The sequence below is a fragment of the Aedes albopictus genome, chromosome 1 (genome assembly GCF_035046485.1).
Source record: "Aedes albopictus strain Foshan chromosome 1, AalbF5, whole genome shotgun sequence".
In the NCBI taxonomy this organism is placed as follows: Eukaryota; Metazoa; Arthropoda; class Insecta; order Diptera; family Culicidae; genus Aedes; species Aedes albopictus.
In genome coordinates this window covers 35,336,797-35,358,672 of record NC_085136.1, presented here as the reverse complement: position 1 = coordinate 35,358,672, position 21,876 = coordinate 35,336,797, and the positions used below count along the sequence as shown (strand labels likewise).

The window sequence follows — 21,876 nt, the reverse complement described above, 5'->3', positions numbered from 1 at the left end:
GTCGTCTCGATCGAACCGTCGTATGCTCATATCGATTTGGCGAGCGATACATTGTTGTAATTAATTTGCAAACGTAAGCGTTGGGATACGAACGATAGCACGTTCGTCGCGTATGTAGAATTGGCTCGTTTTGCACTACACTAGCCATGAAAATGTTTGACAATAATTGTTCACAGGTCATTTTGACAGACCACACACATGCACGAAAAAGATAAATAACATATTCTGCTTTATCGATCTTGTTGCCGTCCTTTTCATTTTCATGTTACATCTGTCAAAATGACCTGAGATTTGTCAGTCATAGGTTCGTTGCAATGGTGTAATGGTCCCAGGTGTAATGAAGAATGGGTAAAAAAAAAAATATCACAAATTCTGCTCAAGTGCCTACGCGGCCTACGCGTTTGTGTGAAAATGATTTACCGTGTTTACGCGTTGTACCCACCGCATTACAACCCAAACAATAATAGGGTTGGTTCTGCCTTGTTTTAATGAGTTGTTCCACATGAGCCTCTGCACGAATCTGGCGTACTGCTCACTCCCACAGAAAATTTAAAAACAGCGCGCACAGTAAAAGTCAAATTTGACTTTTACTGTGCGCGCTGTTTTCAAATGTTCTGTGGGAGTGAGCAGGACAGGGCAAATTCGTGCAGAGGCTCATAGAAAGTACCATCAGATAGCCATCGAACGAAAACTGACCCGCCAACGTCTTCGATCGCCATGTCCGATCCCGTTGTTCCGCGGATCGTGCTACTTTTCTCCGGCAAACGAAAGTGTGGCAAAGATTTCCTCACAGAGCGGCTCCTGCAGAGGTAATTTTCATTGATCAAAATGCAAATTTATTCACGCGAAAGATTGAACGTGGCATTACTGTTTTAGATTGACCACCGACAAGGCTCAGATCATACGAATCTCGGAACCGATCAAACGCAGCTGGGCGGAAAAGCTCGGACTGGATCTGAAAGAACTGCTCGGTGATGGACCGTACAAGGAACGCTACCGGAAGGAGATGATCGAGTGGAGTGATCAGAAACGAGCGGAAGATTATGGGTACTTCTGTCGGCAGGCGTGCCAAGGGCTTACGAAGGAGATCGGTGTGGTCAGCGACATCCGACGGAAGACGGATGTGCGGTTTTTCCGGGAACAGTACGGCGCGAGGGTGAAAACTGTTCGGATTGTAGCCAGTGAAGGGACTCGAGTGGAACGGGGCTGGACGTTCCAGAATGGAGTGGACGACGTGCAATCGGAGTGCGACCTGGACGACGTCACGGAGTGGGATCTGTTGGTAGAGAACGATAGTGGAGCGGACGTAGACGACATTCTGGCGAGGATTGAATCGTTGGTGCAGTGAACATTCTCTTATGTGTAGGGTATCGCGCCACTTGGGCGGTGGCTTCTATATTCGTCTGTTTTCCACTATAACTCAGTCAATTTTGAACCAATTGACTTTAAATGTTGTACACGGGTAGATACTATACCTACACTCCCGTTCAAAAGTTTGGGGTCACCCCCTCAAAAACATGTCATTTTTTTAGGCCCATATCTCCGCCAATTTGCGTCCGATTTCATAACCCTAGGTTTCATTCAAAAGATAATAAGTCAAAGAAACTTTGAACATGATTTAAAAGAAACTTTTACAAAAAAATTTGTATGTAAACTTAACCCAAAGTTGCCAAATTTTCTAAAAAATAAATATAAAGTTACGGCACTGTCGCTGGAAATTGGGTCGACCAAATTTTAAGAAGGGAGCGGTAATATCACCCATTTTCTATTAGTTTTCAACTGCTTTTTACAGAACTTAGCTAAAAAATCTAGAAAAAAAGTTATTAAGTAAATTATTCCTTGATGTCATCGACCAAAAGTTTGGGGTCACCCCTCAAAATGGTGCATCGGCCAAAAGTTTGGGGTCACTATCGTAAAACATGGAAAAGTGATTTGTTGATATCTTTGTCATCTTTCATTCAATTTTAATTCTTCTTGGTTTATTTGAAACAAAATGAATGATACTTACTGCATAGACATTGAACCACACATATTTGTTGAAATTTACATACTAAAACTTAACGTAAAGTTGCCTCATTTTTTGAAGCGTGGTAAAATGTGCTAACTTTACATAACATTTGTATTTACAAAAATCGTTAAATACGTTAAGTTGAAGACATCAAACGTAAATTTAGTTAATTATCTTTGAAATGAGCCAAAAATAATTAAAATTGAACTATAGATGACGAAGATATCACCAAATCACTTTTCCATGTTTTACGAAAGTGACCCCAAACTTTTGGCCGATACATCATATTGAGGGGTGACCCCAAACTTTTGGTCGATGATATCAAGGATTAATTTACTTAATAACTTTTTTTCTAGATTTTTTAGCTAAGTTCTGTAAAAAGCAGTTGAAAGCTAATAGAAAATGGGTCATATTACCGCTCTCATCTTAAAATTTGGTCGACCCAACTTCCAGCGACACTGCCGTAAGTTTATATTCATTTTTAAGAAAATTTGGCAACTTTGGGTTAAGTTTACATACAACATTTTTTGAAAAAGTTTCTTTTAAATCATGTTCAAAGTTTCTTTGACTTATTATCTTTTGAATAAAACCTAGGGTTTTGAAATCGGACGCAAATTGGCGGAGATATGGGCATAAAAAAATGACATGTTTTTGAGGGGGTGACCCCAAACTTTTGAACGGGAGTGTATCTCACCACATTTCAAAAGTTGTGTCAATTGGTTCAAATTTGACTGAGTTATAGTGGAAAACAGACGAATATAGAAGCCACCGCCCAAGTAGCGTGATTCCCTATGTGTCAGGGAATAATTCCCTGATTCTCTGATTCGGTCAGACTCACCTCATTACGTGGTTTACAATCAAGTATCAAATTGATATTTGCTTGACATTGTTATTTGCAACGTTAACATGTTGCATTTAGTGAGTGTTCATTGTATAGGTACGCAAAAACCAATCTCACTCTTATGGAATTTCGGTGGCGGCTTTCTTATGACTATACATTAGATTCTAACTAAAAAGGCAGGAATGTTAGATTAGATTATCTAAAATGTTTATTTACGGCAATGTCATTATTCTTAGTTTATAAATAATCGGAGAAATGATTGTTGGTTGATTCTACTGCGATGCGTTCGTCTTGAAAGAAACGCCATTTCTGGGGATCTCCAGCTTGTATGTGTGTGTGTGGGACAAACCTATCGGTAGTATTGCGACGATTGTTGTCCCCAGCCCGATGACGAACCGGTCGATTGCTGTGGCGATGATTGTTGAGTGTAGTTCGATCGACCGGACAGATGCGCAGTTTGTGGACTGATGGACATGTTGTGAATCAACTGAGTTGCTGGAAAGATATGCATATGTTAGAGATTCGATTACAATGCCTTCATTTCACAAATCCTCCACATTCAACATAATCAATAGTATACTTACCACTAGACGACGAACCATAACCGCCGGTAACATAGTTCAGCGGCAAAGGACCCTGTCCTCCGGTGGTCGCCCTCGGGGAATTCATCTGTTCGCAAGAGTTCTTCCGAACGGGAGAATTGGTCACGCCAACGTTTTTCGCATCAATAATCTGCTGTGGTTGCGGCGCCTGCGGTACAACCGGCGGAGGTACCGGCTGGGGCGGATTGGTCACATGCCGATGGTTTATGTGCGCCTGCAGATCCCGCTGGGAAAGATACGTCCGACGGCAACCGGTGCTACCATAGCGGGTTCCCCCGTGGGTACACATGAAAACGGTTCCCAACCCGGTCTGTTCCACCCGGACGGCTTTCTCCTTACAACGGGGACAGATCTTAAGGTTCTCGGATCGAGCGCATTTCAAGCAGAACACATGCTTACAAGGTATCATCCGACCGTAGATCAGGATCGGCTTGTCGCATTGATCGCAGATGTAGATCATCGGATTGAGCACCTTCTCGCCAATTAGGTTCACTTTGTGATCCCAATTTAATCTGTAAACGAAAAATATGAATTCACTTCTTTAATTATCTCATTCTTCCATCTTACTCACCTTAACATCGGTTCCGGTGGACCCCGCGAAATGGTCGTGAACGTTGGAGCCTCCAACTGTGAAATATCCGCCTCCATATCAATCACAATCGGTCCACTCACCGTGCTAGGCTCGTCCATACCCACATCCTTCTCAACCGAGGGTTCCTTGATCGTTTCCGATTCGACCTGCGATGTCCCGCCTTTCGCGGGTGAAGCAATCTCCGCCGGCTCCTCAATGTCCTTTTCCGGATCTGGCGAGCCGACTTCCTCCTCCTCGTCGGACGATATCACACGGGATGCTTTCTTTCCCCGGCCTCGGCCACGGCCACGACCTCTACCGCGGGCACCTCCGCGAGATCCTCGACCTCGGCCGCGACCTTTTCCCTTCGAGCCACTCTCGTCCGAATCCATCGATGCCTATCCTCCAGGGATTGTTGACGTGATGAGGCCTCCCTCGAAAGACGCGCTTGGAGCGGAAGGCTGGACGACTAACACTTGCTTTACACTAATCAACGTTTTATGACACCGTCCACCACTGTTTTTCTATCGATTAAAACTGTTTAGGAGCATTAATTTGTAAATTAATGACGATTTTTAGCGTAAATACAAAATGAGCGAACACGAAAGCATCGCGACTCCGCTCCGGTAACGCCATCAGATCGGAACGTCAACAGAAGCTGTCAAAAATGTTGACGGGTAGAAAAATGTCAAAATGTGAAACTTTCTGAAGGGTCCAACAAAAGTACCCAAGAATCTGAGAAAATATGTACACGGAAAATCCAAACTACCTAATATTAGGCTCGATTTTTCTCAAAATTGAGTATATCGAATAAACTCGTTACCCAAAATTAGGTTGTTTTCGCTCTCTGGCTCACCGATGTTGTCAAAAACCGAAGACTATTTTATCAAGAAGACATGGAACTCTGTTATTTTCCCTTACTAACGGCAAGAGTCGCCGAGAGCAACGCCGCCTGTTGAGCTAAGGTGGTTGTTGACGACGGGGTACTTACCGCTGCGAAGGTAGACGGTATTCGATTCCACGAGTGCCGATCAACACAGGGAGGGTGCAGGCACGTCAAACTCGAACAAATTACGCCTACCTAACATGCATCGAGCGGGCCTTCCCAAACAACACAATGCGATTTCGCGGGCCAGCCCCATCGACAAAACAAACCGATTTCCAAGCAGGATTCGACCAGGCTTCTGGTCGCGTTGCCAGTCACACTAACACACTCGCAAAAGATGAGCAGTAGGCCTACCTCGCCGCATGCGGGTCCCCTGGATCAACAGGCAAGAGAAACGCACTGACTGAACCAAGGGGAATGACATATCCTTTTCTAACCGGAATATCCGCATTTATCCGTTTCTAACCGTCGCTAACCGTGTCTAACCGCTGCTCACTTAGCAGCTCGCTTAGCAACGGTTAGCGACGGTTAGAAACGGATAAATGCAGATATTCCGGTTAGAAAAGGATATGTCATTCCCCTTGCAATACATTGGGGTTGTGTTTTTGGCTTTATGTTAGTTGTGAGCATAGATAATTGATTATAATTTTATATGATTTTTTTCAGATTTTTAGAACTTTTGTTGACATAGTAGGCAATCGCCCTTGCCTCGGGTGGGTTAGTTACACCCTTGGCAACCCTTGTTATTTTTCGATGTACATATAAGAACAAAAGAGTTCACATCAAAACGATGTAATCGTACATAGGAATCGTGATTACATTGATTATTTAGTATTGTCGTCGCGGTTGAAACCCGAAGTTTCCCCACGCCCGACAATCACTTTTTCTCAAAATCCATACGTGAAACCTAACGTCGGACGTAGTGCGCCGGACAGCGGATCTGACCCTCTATCCAGCGCACTGTGCCCGACGCACGTCCGACACACGATTTAGGAGAAACATCGATTTTCGCGTGTCAAAAATTCCGATTTTCAACTACACGAACAATACATCGGAATGAATTACATCGGGCGGGTTGCATTTATTTTTTGCTGTGCATGCTGCCATTCATCGGGCTTGCGCTACACTGATAAAATTGCAAATTTTAAGTTTATAATGCTCGTTTTAATACAATTTATAAGACATTGTTATGATTGTCTTTATTTGAATGAATATAATAATCATAACAACCTGTTTAGCTTTGATAAGGTAACGCATGATACGTATGCACCCTATTCATCATTGTTATGTTTGGTCAAACATAAAATTCATGGTTCCTTTCCTATAGTTATAAATTATGTATGTCCACACATACTTTTTATCTTTGGCTGATTCAGTTTTTAACGGTCTTTGCGACCATCACAGGAACTTTCATCGTTGAAAAACCAGCTTTATTTTGCGGATTCAGCAGCTGTATTGCCGAGGTAAGCTTGTACAGTAGACGTTCGGTTGGTGCAAACGGTTTAACTGCAATGCTTTTTAACTGCAAGTCCGGTAAGTGCAACAAATTTGCAATTATTGCACAGCTATCCGTCAAAACGGTGCGCCAAGTTAGCCCAAATGAATAGTCGGATGAATTTTGCGTTCATTTAACATCAATTGACGGGTTGTTGACGTCTATCTGACATTGCAGTTATCGAATTTTGTTCGCTAAATGAAACGTAAACATGTTGCAGTTATCGAACGTTTACTGTATCTTTATAAAAAAGTATTATATCGTTTGATTGCGGTTTGTTTTTTTTATTTAGCGCCACTCAAAGTTGACCGGGACAAACATGGAGCCTAGCCATTCCGGCGGAACATGCATAGTGCATACCCATGATTGTCTTCCGCGACCAAAGCGATTTTTACCTTCTGGATCATAAGCCGCTGAAGCAATAGCAGAGCGATCATACTCCCGGATCGGACAGCATTGTTTTCACCCGCCCACAACATTGGCATTCGATGGACTAGGCCCACACAATGTGGATATCATTGATCAAGAAACGATAAGCGGGATCCCACAACCGACGAAATCCAATTTCGTACATGAAATACAAGGTGCGCTGTCGAAAGGATGTCGGAGTTGCTGCGGACGTATTCTAATTAAATATCTTTAGTAAAATGTTTTCCCGATAAATAAAAGATAGTTATTTTCAAAAGCAAAAACAAACAAGAGTTTATTTTGAATGATTTAATTTATAATTATTATTAAAAATTGAGACATAATTGGCCTCCTAAAGTGAGGTTAAGTTTTATGAAATCCGATTTCGTATTTTAGTGATTGAGTCATTCCAGATAAAATTTAATGTGGGATCGGGGTAAAAAAATTCATTTCATCGATAAATTTACCAAAAAATTGATGATTAAACTGATGGGGAACTGATATTTCCCTTTCAAACTTCCAAATTTTCACGACATAACCTCTACTTTTAATCGCCAATTATTATTATAATGTTCAATATAAATTACCAATTGGAGTTTCTTCTAATAGAAGTAAAAACACGTCTGCTTCGTTAGTCTTCCAAATTACAAGAGATCGAACTCGATCTAGGTTTATTCACTTATCGTTCACTTATCGTTTCCTCTCTATGCTCTCATAACTCTCTCGAAAGGGTTTGGCTATTTTCCCGATCATAACAATTCTTCCTCCTTTAGATTAGACGTTAGTCTTATTGTAAAAACAAAATAGTGGCTATTTCGAGTTCATTGCACATACACTTTTAATACAAATATTCAGAGCGTCAAATTCTTGACAATGGCATAAACATTAAACTTCTTTGATCTTTTCATACAGTTAAAGAATTCTCAACAATTTCTTCCTCTCGTTTCATTAGGTTTTTAAATTTCACATTTTTCTTCTTATTTCTCTCTAGGCTTCTCCCAGGACTCAATGACGATTCACTACTGCAAACATTGCTACTGGGGTTCGACTTGATGACGATTTTCTTGATCTCCATTCCGTTTTGATCGCAAATAACCTCGCGTTGCTATTGGACTAGTTCTCGTAAATTTCACTTTCTTTTTCTCGATGTCCGGCCTAAGCGAAATGCCTTGCTCGTCTGGGAATCCGAGCAGCTCTTCCTCAGAATCTAAGGAGTCCCTTCGACGTTTCTCTCGTTGTATCGACACTTGAACCTTCGAACTGAGTTGTCGCGGTCCCACAATCTTCAGCTGATTTCTGTGAGCGTTGCAATTGTGCCTGCCAAAAGATATTTCAAAAACATTAGTCGATACTCTTTTGACATATTTCGCCTCCACCCATTTCTCAATTGCATGCTTATCATTATTTTTATACCATATTCTATCCCCTATCACCAAATTGAGAAAAGGATCTTGGGAGGGCGTACTATCTACAGTTGTTTGAACTATTCTTCTTTTAGAAGGGCCCGAGGAACTACCCGAATAGATTTTTACAATTCATGGTATCGTGTATATTATACGCTTTCTATTCACTGAATAATAATTATTCAAGTAATGATTGCCCAATGATCAGATGATGTAAACTATAAAAATTGGACGTTTCAATACTGTTCATAAATCATATAACAAATGATTATTACACACCCAATGATAAATATATGATTCTGAATCATTCGGTTTGCACAAATTTACTGGCTATGTTGTACGGATGCATAGGAATTGTAGCATCCTTCATAACGAAGTGTTTATCAGGTCATAATAATTAACGTACACTAAGCGCATGGTAGTGATCATGGAAACTGCACAACGCGCTGTAATTCGAACACTCCGCTGCATATTTTGCCGCCCCTGTGTATCGGCTACTGACTGGTAACTAACTTTTTGCACGGCAATGATGCATTCCTGTCTGTTTTCGGGTCATCACCTAAGTAATCGAATAACGTACCTTTCATGAAACAGCAAAGTTGTGCGGCGACCGCGACCCGCATTGAGGTCCAAGACAAAAGTAACTTCATGTCGTTTTCTGTATATACTTCGACTTATAACTCTCACAAAACTGCCTTCTAAACACTCGCGAGCACAAAGTCGATGTGGTCCAACAAGTAAAGCACTCGCGAGAAACAACCAACCAAGAAGCAGCCAAGTTCGATTCCCAGCTGTGTAACAAAAAACTTCCAGCAGCACCAAAATAAACACAACAGTTGACGTCACGAACTTCGACAGTAGATGGATCTGCAGGGGTGTATCATTTTTTAAGTCGGTAAGGCAGAGCTGTGAAATATTTCAGTTTTTGTTTCATTATTCAGTGTATCATAAAATCAATGATAAAGTGATTATACCGTGAATAATTTGATGAAAATTTTGTTCGTGAAAATAGCCGTTTTTGAATGGTAATGATACTTAACAACCCATTCGGTCTATCATTCAAACTCTGGATATGATTCCTGTTATCATTAATATCATTCACATAATCATCGGTTTATGATCCATTTTATGATTCCACGAATAATCAGAAAATGATTGACTGTATCGCAGCCGTATGATATCATTTTATTCGGGTAGGTCCTTCATATATTAAACTATTTTTGTATCCTCGTCTAGGATGCAAAAGATCCAATAGACTCTTTGGCTTAAAACTCAATAACTTCTCCGATGGGAATCTGTCGTCAGATGAAGTACTAGTATTTCTATAGTTTGCTAGAAAATAGGTTATTCGATCATCTTCGTCGAGTGATCTCGTCGAGGGGTCCAACAGAAATTTCTTTAGCTAAGGACTAGCCTTACCATCCTCTCCGCCTGACCATTACTGCTCGGGTTGTATGGAGGGCTTTTTATCACTTTTATTCCCTGGCGTTCCATGAAACCAATGAAAAAGCTGGAGTTAAATGGTGGTCCACCATCCGTTACAAGGACGTCTGGAAGTCCAAACCTTGCAAAAATAGCTGTAAATTTCTTTATGACCTTGCTTGCGTCCGTTCCATGTTTCATAATTTCTACTTCCAGCCACTTTGTGTAACTATCAACTACTAAAAGGTAGGTCTTGGATTCTAGGTGGAAAAAGTCAGCGTGTATGCGACTAAACGGACGATTTGTCGGAATCCAAGATGTATTAGAAACAGGCTTAGGAACCACTGGCAGCTTTATGCATGGCTCACAATGTTTAACAAATTGTTCTATGTCTTTGTTTAAATCGAACCAAAAAATCGATCGGCGGGCAACTTGCTTCATTTTAACAATACCGTTGTGATTAGAATGAAGAAGTCTTAAAATGTCGTTTCTAAGAGAAAATGGGATAAATACTCGATCCTGGTGCAAAATGCATCCTTCTACAACTTCCAAATCATAACGCATCGAAAATATTTGACGCCAAACGTTTTCTACCTTTTTGGGCCAACCATTTACAATAAAATCTGTCACTTTGGAAAGAAAATCATCTGTTTTACTTTCTTTTGCAATCAATGAATAATCCAACGGAAAATCGTCAAAAAAATTTATACTCTTGATACACCCACTGTTACGAACGCGACGCGTGAAGTTCATCAATTTCTAACAACTAGAGCACACTAATTCCAATCATTTCCTACATCTAGCATTAAACAAATCGCTTATTATAATCTAACGCAAAAGCTTGTATAATAATCGTAGAGGTAACGTTTTGTGAATCGTGTTGGTCACATATTCATGATAACCAGTGTAAATTGCAATATGCAAAATCAATTAGATCGTATTGAAAACGAGCGACCTTTCACACAACGTTGTATACGATATGCTACGATAGCGCAGCATCAAGGATGACTGATTAAGAACGAAACAAACTGCGCGTGTCTAGTAATCGATTAGCCCGGAACGCATACTCATAGCATACATGGGGATGAATCATTCTGATTCATATTAGAAACGATATCATATTCAAGTATGTTCACGGTTTCACAGCGTAAATGCGCAAGCGCGGTATGGAAATTCACCATCGGATTTAATGTTGGGCAATCGGATAGAACTAACCACTTACACATAAGCATTATATATAATTACGCAACATTGTGAAATTCATGGAACTAGAATACAAGCTACGCCATTTGTAATTGTTAGTTCCAGACATGCACCGATAGGATATAAAATTGTAATCAACTATCTATGCTCACAACTAACGTAAAGCCAAGAACACAACCCCAATGTATTGTAATGGTCAAAGTACCAGAAAAGGTTTTGATCAGGGATTAATTATTTGTTAGCAAAACTTGTTGGAAAGATTCATTGCAGGATTGTATGTATACAAGTTAGAATTTTGATGAATCATGAGTTAATTAATGATGTAAAGAGGGTGAGCATAGTTTCTGGACGATACACATATAATTAATATGCTTTACGTAGGAATCAGGAAAAGACATGTAAAAAGAGGGTGCGAATAATGTCTGGACGAGAGTATAAAAGGCGATCGAACAATAAAGACAGCAGCAGTTTTGCCTTGTACGTCACAAGCTACAGAACGCTCATTTACTTGCTACTCGAAATCCTTCTTACCAAGCACTTTGAGAAGCTTAATCTTTTCTAATCCCTCCTATTACCCAAGCCTTCGAATGCGAAAGGAGTTGGCTGGAGCTTGATTGGAAAACTTAAGTCTTTGAAAAGAGTTACTTGGTACTTAGAATCGAGGAAGTCCTAAATCATACTGAATCGATCAAACTTTTTCCACTCTGGCACGCTACGGTTCCGAATGCGAGTAACTTTGGCAAGAGTCTGAAAAGGCCAGTTTGACACCGATTCAAGTGTGGGCAAGCATTTATTTTCTCACTCTGGTACGCCACGGTTCCGAATGCGAGTAACTTTGGCATGAGTCTAGAAAAATATAAATGCATTGCTATCAATTTTTCCTCATCCGACTAAGTCACGTCTTCGAATGCGAAAGAATTTGACCGGATCTAGGAAGGCCAGTTGATCGCTCCCACATTCGATTTGGACCAATCGATTTTAATTATCTACCACTCAATCCTCCGAGTATCAGTAAGTAGTTTCGGTCGTCGACAGTTTGTTCAGTGCGTTTCTCTTGCCTGTTGATCGGCACACGCGGAATCGAATACCGTCTCCCTTCGCAACGGTACCGTGCATCTGATGTGGTGTGATTACCATCATCGTCGTCGTCATCGTCGCCAAGTGATCGTCGCGGCAGCTGACAGAAACACCACACGGAGTGTAAGTGCCCGTCGTCAACATATGGTGGCTCCAGAGAGGAGGAGCTACTACCATCTTCCAGAGAGGAAATGCTACTGCCAACATTTGGCGGTCTATCAAAGCAGACGAAAATCGAACTCCAGGAGCGTGCTGAAAAGTGGAAAGGCGATACCGGATCACAATGTTTTCGGACAAATTGAGCAGTGGTAGATCAGTGAAAATGTGAACAGTGAATGCTAGTAACCACGAACGAAGAACTTATGGATTATGTTTGCTAAAAAATAGTACCAAAATTGTGGAAGACTCATCGTGAACAAACGTGAGTGAACTGGGTACAAAGTGAGAAGAAATTAATGCCAACAAACAGTGACGTTTAGGATCCGAACTGTGAACTGACTGACATTCACGAATAATCAAGAATAATCAAGAATAGTGTTTTCTCGTGTTGTAACGTGGAGTGTTGTGCAAAAGTCACGAATTATAGGTTACAATTCTATCGGATCCAAACTCTGAATTGACATTCATAACGAAACAAGAAGAACTCAATCCACGATAACCAAGTGAATAAGAAGATGAATGCCCAGCAGCCAAAAACAAAGAAGAAAACTAAATCACGATTGTTTTTTATGCTATTGACCTGAACAGGTCAAATTGGTCTAGTCGTGCCATAGTGACTAGCTCCCTTATGGAAGGCAATATTAAACTAAACTGCCGTAATTCTGAAAAGTGACAAGTACGACAGTGAACAAATCGATTGCATCGAAGAAATATAATCAAAGTGTGTGTTTTGCGACCTTGTAACGTGGTTTACTGCCGCCAGGAGTGCAGTCTGAGTGTTGTGCTAAGACACAATAAATACGGTTACAAACTGAAGCCTACCAGGCGATCGGCATCTTAACTTTGAAGTCAAGTGACATTAACGAATGAAGTGGTATCTTTCGAATTGTAGCGTGGTTTACTGCCGCCAGGAGTGTAGTCTAAGAGTTGTGCAGAGTCACAAGTGAAACGGTTACAATTATAGCCGATAGCAAACACAACTTGGTCTAGTCGTGCCATAGTGACTAGCTCCCATAGGGAAGGCAACAATGAGCTCAACGATATCGTGAAGAATTTAAGTGAATTGATACCACAATTTGGTCTAGTCGTGCCATAGTGACTAGCCCCCTCCAGGGAAGGCAACATTGAACTCAACGATATCAAGAAGAATTTAAGTGAACTGACATTTACAACTGGGTCTAGTCGTGCCATAGTGGCTAGCTCCCTTAAGGAAGGCAACATTGAACTGAACAATATCGATTACATCAAAGAATTATAATCAACATTGAGCTCAACGATATTGTGAAGAATACGTGTGAACAGAAAATCACCCGTTGGTCTAGTCGTGCCATAGTGACTAGCTCCCTCCAGGGAAGGCATCATTGAACAGAACAATCGTGAAGAATTAGTGAAAGTAAATTGACATTCACTAATTTTTGGAAGTACGAGATAATCACACTGGGCAGACAGTCTTGGACGACGATTTTTATGCAACGGGACTTAAGTGAACTCAAGGAAATTCCTAAGCAAACCTGGTAATCAGCAAACATGTCTATAAGGTCCGTATTGAACAAGAACGGGCATTGCCGTCTTTGTAACGAGGATGATACAGTGTGTGATATGGTATGTTGCGATGAGTGTGACCGCTGGTTTCACTTAACTTGCGCCGAGCTTGATCATAAACCAACTAAAGAAGAACAATTTTTATGCATAAAATGCACACAACTGGAAATGGAACGAAATGACATGCTGGATAAGTTACAAAAACACAGCCTGTCTGAGCAAATAAATCAATCGATCAGTAATGCGTTAATAAGAAATAATGATGCAACACCATATCTTAAAAGACAAGGGCTAATTCAGCTTCCAGACTTCAATGGAGCGCCACGTGATTGGCCAAAATTTAAAAGTATCTATGATGATACTACAGCAGAAGGAGCATTCACAAACCTGGAAAATTTAAACCGATTGGAACATGCATTGTGCGAATCTGCAGCGAAATGCGTTGCCAATTTGATGATAAGCGCAGCAAGTATACCGCAAATTATTAAACGACTCGAAGAAACCTTCGGAAGACCAGAAATAGTTTATAGACAGCTGCTAAGTGACTTGATGAAAGTAATTCACCAAATGCAAGTAAATACTGTTGAGTTATCAGACTTTCTGGACAATCTCGTCACAAATATGGAATCGTTGAAGAAAGTAGATTTTCTACGTGATTATCGACTAATTGAGGATATCACGAAAAAACTACCATTCAACTTGCAAATCAGTTGGACGGAATTAGTACAACGAAATCAATCGCAACCTACACTGATTGATTTGAACAAGTGGTTGAAACCGCATGCATCTACGCTTCGATTGCTGTTACCCTCAGCTGGAACTTCGAAAAACGTCGACAACATCGAATCTTGCAAAATCCAGAATTCATATGCACAAAACATCTAAAAAAGATTTGTGCTACGTTTGCAACTTCAATTATAAAACTTATCCGTGCAACCAGTTAAAAAATGCTAACTTCAATCAACGAATGGACAATCATCATGGATATAAAAAGGATGTGTACTTTCAAAAAATACCAGTAAAACTGAGCAGCAAGGACAAAGTCATCGAAACATTTGCTTATTTTGGATCCTGGATCATCGCTCAGCTTAATCGACGAAACTATCGCAGACCAGATGATGAAAAATTTGAGTCATTATGCCTCACTTGGGCGCAGAATTTATCAAAGAAACTCCAAGCAAATAAGTAAATATTCAAACACTAGGAAAATGCAAGCAGTACGTCATGAAAGGTGTTGGAACCATTCCTGACTTACAACTTCCAAAGCAATTACTGAGGATCAAGCACATCAAAGGATATTTCGAGTATATTGGCAGACTTGGACATCGATGGACCATGATGCAAAACCAACTATACTGGTCGGGCTGGAGCATCTTCATCTCCTGATCACAACAGTCAGAAGACATTGATGAGAACTCACCTATGGCGGTAAGAACCAAACTCGGATGGCTGAATTTTGGTAAGATTTGTAAGATAGATTATTTTTCATTATCAGTATTATCCGTTGCAAGAAAATAGAGAGCGAAAATGGTGCAAAATCGCGAATAGACCTCCGCTCGTACGTTTAATCGTTCTGGTGTCTTTTACAATAAGTGCGCGAATGGGCCAAAGAATACTGCGCCGGAAACACCAACACTATTTACCATACTGGCGGAGGTACACGAGCACTTGCGCTCAAAAATTTTCGCGCAACGCATAATAATAGAAGAAAAGAAATCAGGAAATCTCTCCAAGATGTTAGAAGATTTTTGTTCGGCAGAAAATTTTGGAGTAAAAATTATTAAGGACCTTCCTAAATCAAAAGATGATGAATGGGCATAGCAAATTCTTAATCAAACTTTTAATCATAAAGATCGACGTCACGAACATGGTCTCTTGTTGATAAATCAAGTTTTCGTCCTAGTTACAATAATGCCCTAAACAGATTAAAATCATTAGAAAGGTCACTGAAGAAAAGCCCAGAATTAAAGATAGGGTAAATGAGAATTTTAAAGATTTCTTGAAAAAAGGATACACTAAAAAGCATTCACTAGCAGAATTAATGAGTGAGAGTCCTAAAATATATTATTTACTTCATGTAATCGTCATCAACGAAAATATCATTCCACCGAAGCCAAGTTTATACCTTTTAACTTGTTTACCAAACCCTTAATTGATACGTTGATTCATGGAAGAATTTTCACTCACTAATTTCCTATCTCACAAGAAAATCATGAAAGAAACAAGAAATCTAAAAGATGAAAATAACAGAACTAAAGATATGAAAGTAGTCGAAGAACTCCAAATTACCAATCAAAATGAAAATATTGATGAGTCATAAAGAGCTAGTGTGTATCCAATAATAAACACTAAATAATTAATCAGGATTAACACCCAAGAAACAGAATAATAACAAAAATTATGAAAAATCATGTTATAATACACTGACAAGTATATTTAAAAATATAATCAACAATTGTAAAGGAAATGCTTGGAAACCACGTCGCTTATCTACAAGTATTTAGTAAATCTCCTCAGTAGATTTACGAGGGCTGGAATGTTACGAACGCGACGCGTGAAGTTCATCAATTTCTAACAACTAGAGCACACTAATTCCAATCATTTCCTACATCTAGCATTAAACAAATCGCTTATTATAATCTAACGCAAAAGCTTGTATAATAATCGTAGAGGTAACGTTTTGTGAATCGTGTTGGTCACATATTCATGATAACCAGTGTAAATTGCAATATGCAAAATCAATTAGATCGTATTGAAAACGAGCGACCTTTCACACAACGTTGTATACGATATGCTACGATAGCGCAGCATCGAGGATGACTGATTAAGAACGAAACTGTTGTACTTCTTTATTCAAGGAAACTTAAGAACTAGAGAAAAATCTTACAATGCTAGGTATTTATAACCCGAGTTTGTTTATCGGTTGCCAAGGGTTACTATGGGTTGCTAACTAACATCGATAGATTTCAAATTCAAGTATTGATTGCTTTGATACTCTACAACATTCCTCCCTTCTTATTTCCAGAACAGGTACGGCTCAAATCTTGAAGGCATACGGATCATCCTCTGCGGCCGAGCCGAAGGAGGCTCTGGAATGGAACCGGGTGGTTGCTGGTCATCTTCATCCTGCTGCGAGTCGGATTGACTTGCTTCTACTTCGGAATCAGCTTGCTCGGAATGAGCCGAAACTATTTCATCTTCTTCAGATCCCTCATCGGCTGCCGGGTTGGCAGCTGCTTCGGATTGTGGTCGAACTTGACGAATTGGTGTTCCAGGCACTGGTCTTGAGGATTGCAGGCCAAACATGTCCACAAGAATTCCTAGCGGTGTCGAATCTTCTTCAATGGATGCCTCTTCACTGGAACGGAATTTGAGTTGGTTGGAGTGACTTCGGATGAGCTTCTTCCGTCCGTGCCAGTCGTCCAAGAGCACGTTGTGATTGACACGTCCGATGACCTCGATGATTACGCCGGAAGCCCACTGCCACTTCGTGTTGCTCGTGTAGACCTTGGCGTAGACCTCGTCACCTTTCTTGAATTCACGTGGAACCGCACCATGTTTGCGATTGAACTGCTCGTCCTGGTGATGATTGCGGACCACGGGCTTCGGTTGATCGTGGTGTAGGAGATCCAGAACTGTCTTGATGTTCCGGCCAAGCATCTGCTGCGAAGGTGTCCTTCCGTTTAGGACACGACTGGGGGTAGTCCTATATACCTGGAGGAAAGTCTGGAGCGTTTCGGAGATGTTCTCCCCCTCGTTGATTTTGCGTAACGACCTCTTCAAGGTGTCCACAAACCTTTCCGCCTGGCCATTGGACTGCGGGTGGTACGGCGAGATACGGAAATGCTGAACGCCGTTCTTCCTGCAGAGGGTCGCAAATTGCTCCGATGTGAATTGGGAGCCGTTGTCGGAAACGATGACGTTTGGAATACCAAAACGTGCGAACAGTTCATTCAGGAACTCGGTGACTGCTGATGTCGTCGGATTCCTCACGATGCAGATTTCTGGCCACTTGGAGAAAGCGTCCACAACTACCAGGAAGTGTAGACCGTTGAGCGGTCCAGCGAAGTCAATGTGGATTCGCTCCCAGGGAGATTGTGCAAGTGGCCACGATTGTAGCGGAACCTTGGGTGGCGTCTTGGAGTGGATGGAGCAGCTTTCACACCTCTTGACATAGTCAGCAATGTCGTCGTCTATCCTTGGCCAGTACACGTGGCTACGTGCAACAGCCTTCATACGCTCCATTCCCGGATGTCCTCTATGGAGTTGCTTGAGAATTCGTTGGTAGAAGCTTGCCGGAATCACCAGACGGTTGGACTTCATGATACAGTCCTTCACCACCGACAGGGCGTCTCGGTGGGCGAAGAATGGCCGAACTGCTGTGCTGGTGATGCTGTCCACGTTGGAGGGCCATCCACACTGGGTGTACTGGATCACTTGCTTGAGAACCGGGCACCGGGACGTAGCTTCTTGCACCGACTTGAATGTTACCGGTAGCGAGCTGATGGCTTCTTGAAGCGGTACCTCGACGTCATCTTCGAGTTGAATGGAAGCGATGATGAAATCCTCGTCGGGTTTGACGTGGCTGTCGATGAGACGAGAGAGTACGTCGGCGTATCCAAATTTCGTTGTGGAGACATACTCGATTTCGAAGTTGTAGCACAGAAGCGTCAGTGCCCATCGTTGGAGGCGGTTTGCCGTATGGACCGGAATTCCCTTTTTGTCACCGAAAATCCGCATAAGTGGCTGGTGATCTGTCTGGAGGGTGAACTTTCGTCCGAGCAGCATGCGATGGAATTTCGTCACGGAAAACACCAACGCAAGACCTTCCTTTTCGATTTGTCCATAATTTGCCTCTGCGGGGGTGAGAGAGCGGGATGCGTGGGCGACAGCTTTGAGCGAGCCGTCGGGAAACCTATGTAGAAGGCACGCACCTATTCCATATTGCAACGCGTCGGCCGCAACGATGATTTCCAATGCCGGATCGTAGTGCGTGAGTAGCAGATCCGACTGTAGCACTTCCTTGAATCGTTCGAATGACTTCTGGCACTCGGGGGACCACGTGAACTTGGCATCCTTCTTTAGCAGCGCGTCGAGTGGCCGCCGCAGTTGGTGCATCTCCTGGACAAACTTACCATAGAAATTTACAGCACCGAGGAACGAGCGCAGACCCGTGACATCCTTGGGAGGTGGCATCTTGACGATTGCTTCCACCTTGGACGGATCAGGATGGAGTCCGTCGGCATCTACGATGTGGGCGAGGTATTTGATCTGCAACTGAAGAAGGTTGCATTTTTCCTCGCGCAGAACGAAACCAAATGCTTGAAGTCGTTGGAATAGAGCGGTGAGGTACTTGTGGTGCTCTTCTTGAGTTTTGCTGAACACCAGGACGTCATCCAGGAACGATTCCACTCCTTCGAGGTCGGCAATCATGCTGTTCATTAGCTGCTGGAAGGCCCCCGGTGCGGATTTTACACCAGGTGCGAGCCGGTTGAAGCGAAAGAGACCTCGATGTGTGTTGATTGTGAGGAGTTGCTTGGAGTCGTCGTCAACCTCCACTTGAAGGTAAGCATCACTGAGATCAATGATGCTGAAATAGCGGCACCCGTTGAGCTTGCTAAAGATGTCATCCGGGACCGGCAGCGGGTAGTGGTTGGGTTCCAAGGCAGCGTTGAGTCCGGTTGAGTAGTCGGCACAGATTCGCACTTTTCCTCCGGGTTTCTTCACTGCGACAATTGGAGCAGCCCATGGCGAATATTCCACTGGCGTGATGATGTCCAGGGACTGAAGGCGGTCCAGTTCAGCTTCAATCTTCTCCATGGACGTGAACGGAACTGGTCTCTTCGGCTTGAAAACGGGTCTGGCTCCAGGCTTGAGATAAAGTCGCACCTTCATCTTCTTGCAGTGTCCGAGACCGGGCTTGAACACATCTGGAAACGCTGCTTTGTACCGTTGAATCTGATCGGTTGGAGCAGCAACGTGGACCTGGTTGCAAATCGTTGATAACGGGGTGTCCCATAGACCGAATAGCTCGATCCAGTCCAGACCGAACAGGTTGATTGGGCTGTTGGTTACGTAGAACGTTGCTGTTTTAGTGACACATCCGAGCGTGACTGTCGATCGGAGTTCACCAAGTAGACGGAGCGGATCATCTGATGCCGTTTTCGCCGTCCGTGTGGTGGGAGTCAGCGTTGGTGCCCCCAGCTTCTTCCTCCACTGCTTCTTCGAGATGATCGTGATGTCCGACGCGGTGTCCAGCTGCAGGGTGGCTTGCGATCCGTCGATGTCCACTGTCAGGAACTTCCGGTTCGAGGAGCCATCTTCCTGGTTGATGCTGAAAACGCCGTTCACGTTCGTCTTCTTCTTACCTGCAGCCTTCGATGAGTAGCAGCTACAGTACCCCTCTTTGTGGCCGGTTTGCTTGCAGTCCCGACAAACGTGCTTCGTATAGCTGCAGTCGCGAACGTAGTGCATTCCGCCACACTGCCAGCAGGGCGTCTTGGGGTGATCAGCTTTCGTTTTCTTCCTGTCCTTGGATCCAGATCTGGGCGGTGCGGATTTGCGCTGCTTGACTGCACAAATTGTACTCACCGATTTCTTCTGCTCCACCAAGGCAGTGTCGTGTTTGAGGTTTTGGAGGCGTTGGCACTCGGTGATGAGTGATTCCAGAGTGCATTCGCCTTCCGCATTTCCCTCGAGCTTGGAAAGGAGTCTCGTCCGGATGTCAGCGTCCTTGGAAGATCGTAACCCGCAGATGAAAATCAGGCTCTTGAATTGATCCGCCGTGATGTTGTTGAGGTCGAAATCTTCGCAGCACCTGTTGACCGTTCCAGCGTACGTCAGGAAATCGTCGGCGTCGTTCTTGGCCAACTGAAAGCACAGATAGCGCTTGCTGAACAACGAGATCCGTACGCCGAAAAGCTCCTTCAGTTTCTTCACCGTCTCCTCGAATGTGTAGTCCCGGGGGTGGCTTGGCAGCACGAAATTGACGTACTTGTCGTGGACAAGCACGCTGAGGCTCCGCAGCAGCAACCGCACTTTCGCAGCATCGTCCAACTTCGCGCCGTCCTTCAGGAAGAGGTCTTCGTACTTCCGGTACCAACGGTCGAAAACGAGACCATTCTCCGGATCGTACACGAACTCTCGGATGTTGGAAGCCAGAGATTCGATGATGAATTCCGGACTGTCCGTGGGCCGATGGGAACCGTTTTCTTGAATGCCGAACCGTTCCATCATCTGCATCATCCGAGCGTTTTGTTCCGCCATCTGCCGATTCTGGTCCAGGATTTGCTGGTAGAGGTCTTGAATGTGGGCTTCTCCAGATTTTGCCATCCTGATTCTTGATTCTGCAGCTCTTCCTCCAGCGTTGGATTTGTTACTTCTCGTCGCCAAATGTTGTACTTCTTTATTCAAGGAAACTTAAGAACTAGAGAAAAATCTTACAATGCTAGGTATTTATAACCCGAGTTTGTTTATCGGTTGCCAAGGGTTACTATGGGTTGCTAACTAACATCGATAGATCTCAAATTCAAGTATTGATTGCTTTGATACTCTACAACAGAAACAAACTGCGCGTGCGTAGTAATCGATTAGCCCGGAACGCATACTCATAGCATACATGGGGATGAATCATTCTGATTCATATTAGAAACGATATCATATTCAAGTATGTTCACGGTTTCACAGCGTAAATGCGCAAGCGCGGTATGGAATTTCACCATCGGATTTAATGTTGCGCAATCGGATAGAACTAACCACTTACACATAAGCATTATATATAATTACGCAACATTGTGAAATTCATGGAACTAGAATACAAGCTACGCCATTTGTAATTGTTAGTTCCAGACATGCACCGATAGGATATAAAATTGTAATCAACTATCTATGCTCACAACTAACGTAAAGCCAAGAACACAACCCCAATGTATTGTAATGGTCAAAGTACCAGATAAGGTTTTGATCAGGGATTAATTATTTGTTAGCAAAACTTGTTGGAAAGATTCATTGCAGGATTGTATGTATACAAGTTAGAATTTTGATGAATCATGAGTTAATTAATGATGTAAAGAGGGTGAGCATAGTTTCTGGACGATACACATATAATTAATATGCTTTACGTAGGAATCAGGAAAAGACATGTAAAAAGAGGGTGCGAATAATGTCTGGACGAGAGTATAAAAGGCGATCGAACAATAAAGACAGCAGCAGTTTTGCCTTGTACGTCACAAGCTACAGAACGCTCATTTACTTGCTACT

At 42.6% G+C, this 21,876-nt stretch overlaps 3 protein-coding genes across 4 annotated transcripts; 1 reads left to right on the top strand and 2 right to left on the bottom strand.

The window, feature by feature from the left end:
• Positions 1–627: 627 nt before the first annotated feature.
• Positions 628–3,124, top strand: LOC109430088 (phosphomevalonate kinase-like). The gene is made up of 2 exons (XM_019706121.3): positions 628–809; positions 877–3,124. Exons 1-2 carry the CDS (start codon positions 718–720, stop codon positions 1,346–1,348), a joined length of 564 nt encoding a protein of 187 aa, XP_019561666.3. The 5' UTR covers positions 628–717; the 3' UTR covers positions 1,349–3,124.
• LOC109430087 (E3 ubiquitin-protein ligase Hakai) lies at positions 3,035–4,674 on the bottom strand. The gene is made up of 3 exons (XM_019706120.3): positions 4,023–4,674; positions 3,434–3,963; positions 3,035–3,344 (listed from the first exon to the last, which is right to left on the bottom strand). The coding sequence occupies exons 1-3, from the start codon at positions 4,412–4,414 to the stop codon at positions 3,199–3,201; spliced, it is 1,068 nt and encodes a 355-aa protein (XP_019561665.3). The 5' UTR covers positions 4,415–4,674; the 3' UTR covers positions 3,035–3,198.
• Positions 4,675–16,441: 11,767 nt separating this feature from the next.
• LOC134284875 (uncharacterized protein K02A2.6-like) lies at positions 16,442–21,015 on the bottom strand. Of its 2 annotated transcripts, XM_062844350.1 has the most exons (2): positions 17,332–21,015; positions 16,442–17,220 (listed from the first exon to the last, which is right to left on the bottom strand). In XM_062844350.1, exons 1-2 carry the CDS (start codon positions 20,947–20,949, stop codon positions 16,633–16,635), a joined length of 4,206 nt encoding a protein of 1,401 aa, XP_062700334.1. In that variant the 5' UTR covers positions 20,950–21,015; the 3' UTR covers positions 16,442–16,632. The 2 variants fall into 2 exon arrangements, with proteins under 2 accessions (XP_062700334.1, XP_062700333.1); XM_062844349.1 differs by having other exon boundaries at positions 16,442–21,015.
• Positions 21,016–21,876: the final 861 nt, after the last annotated feature.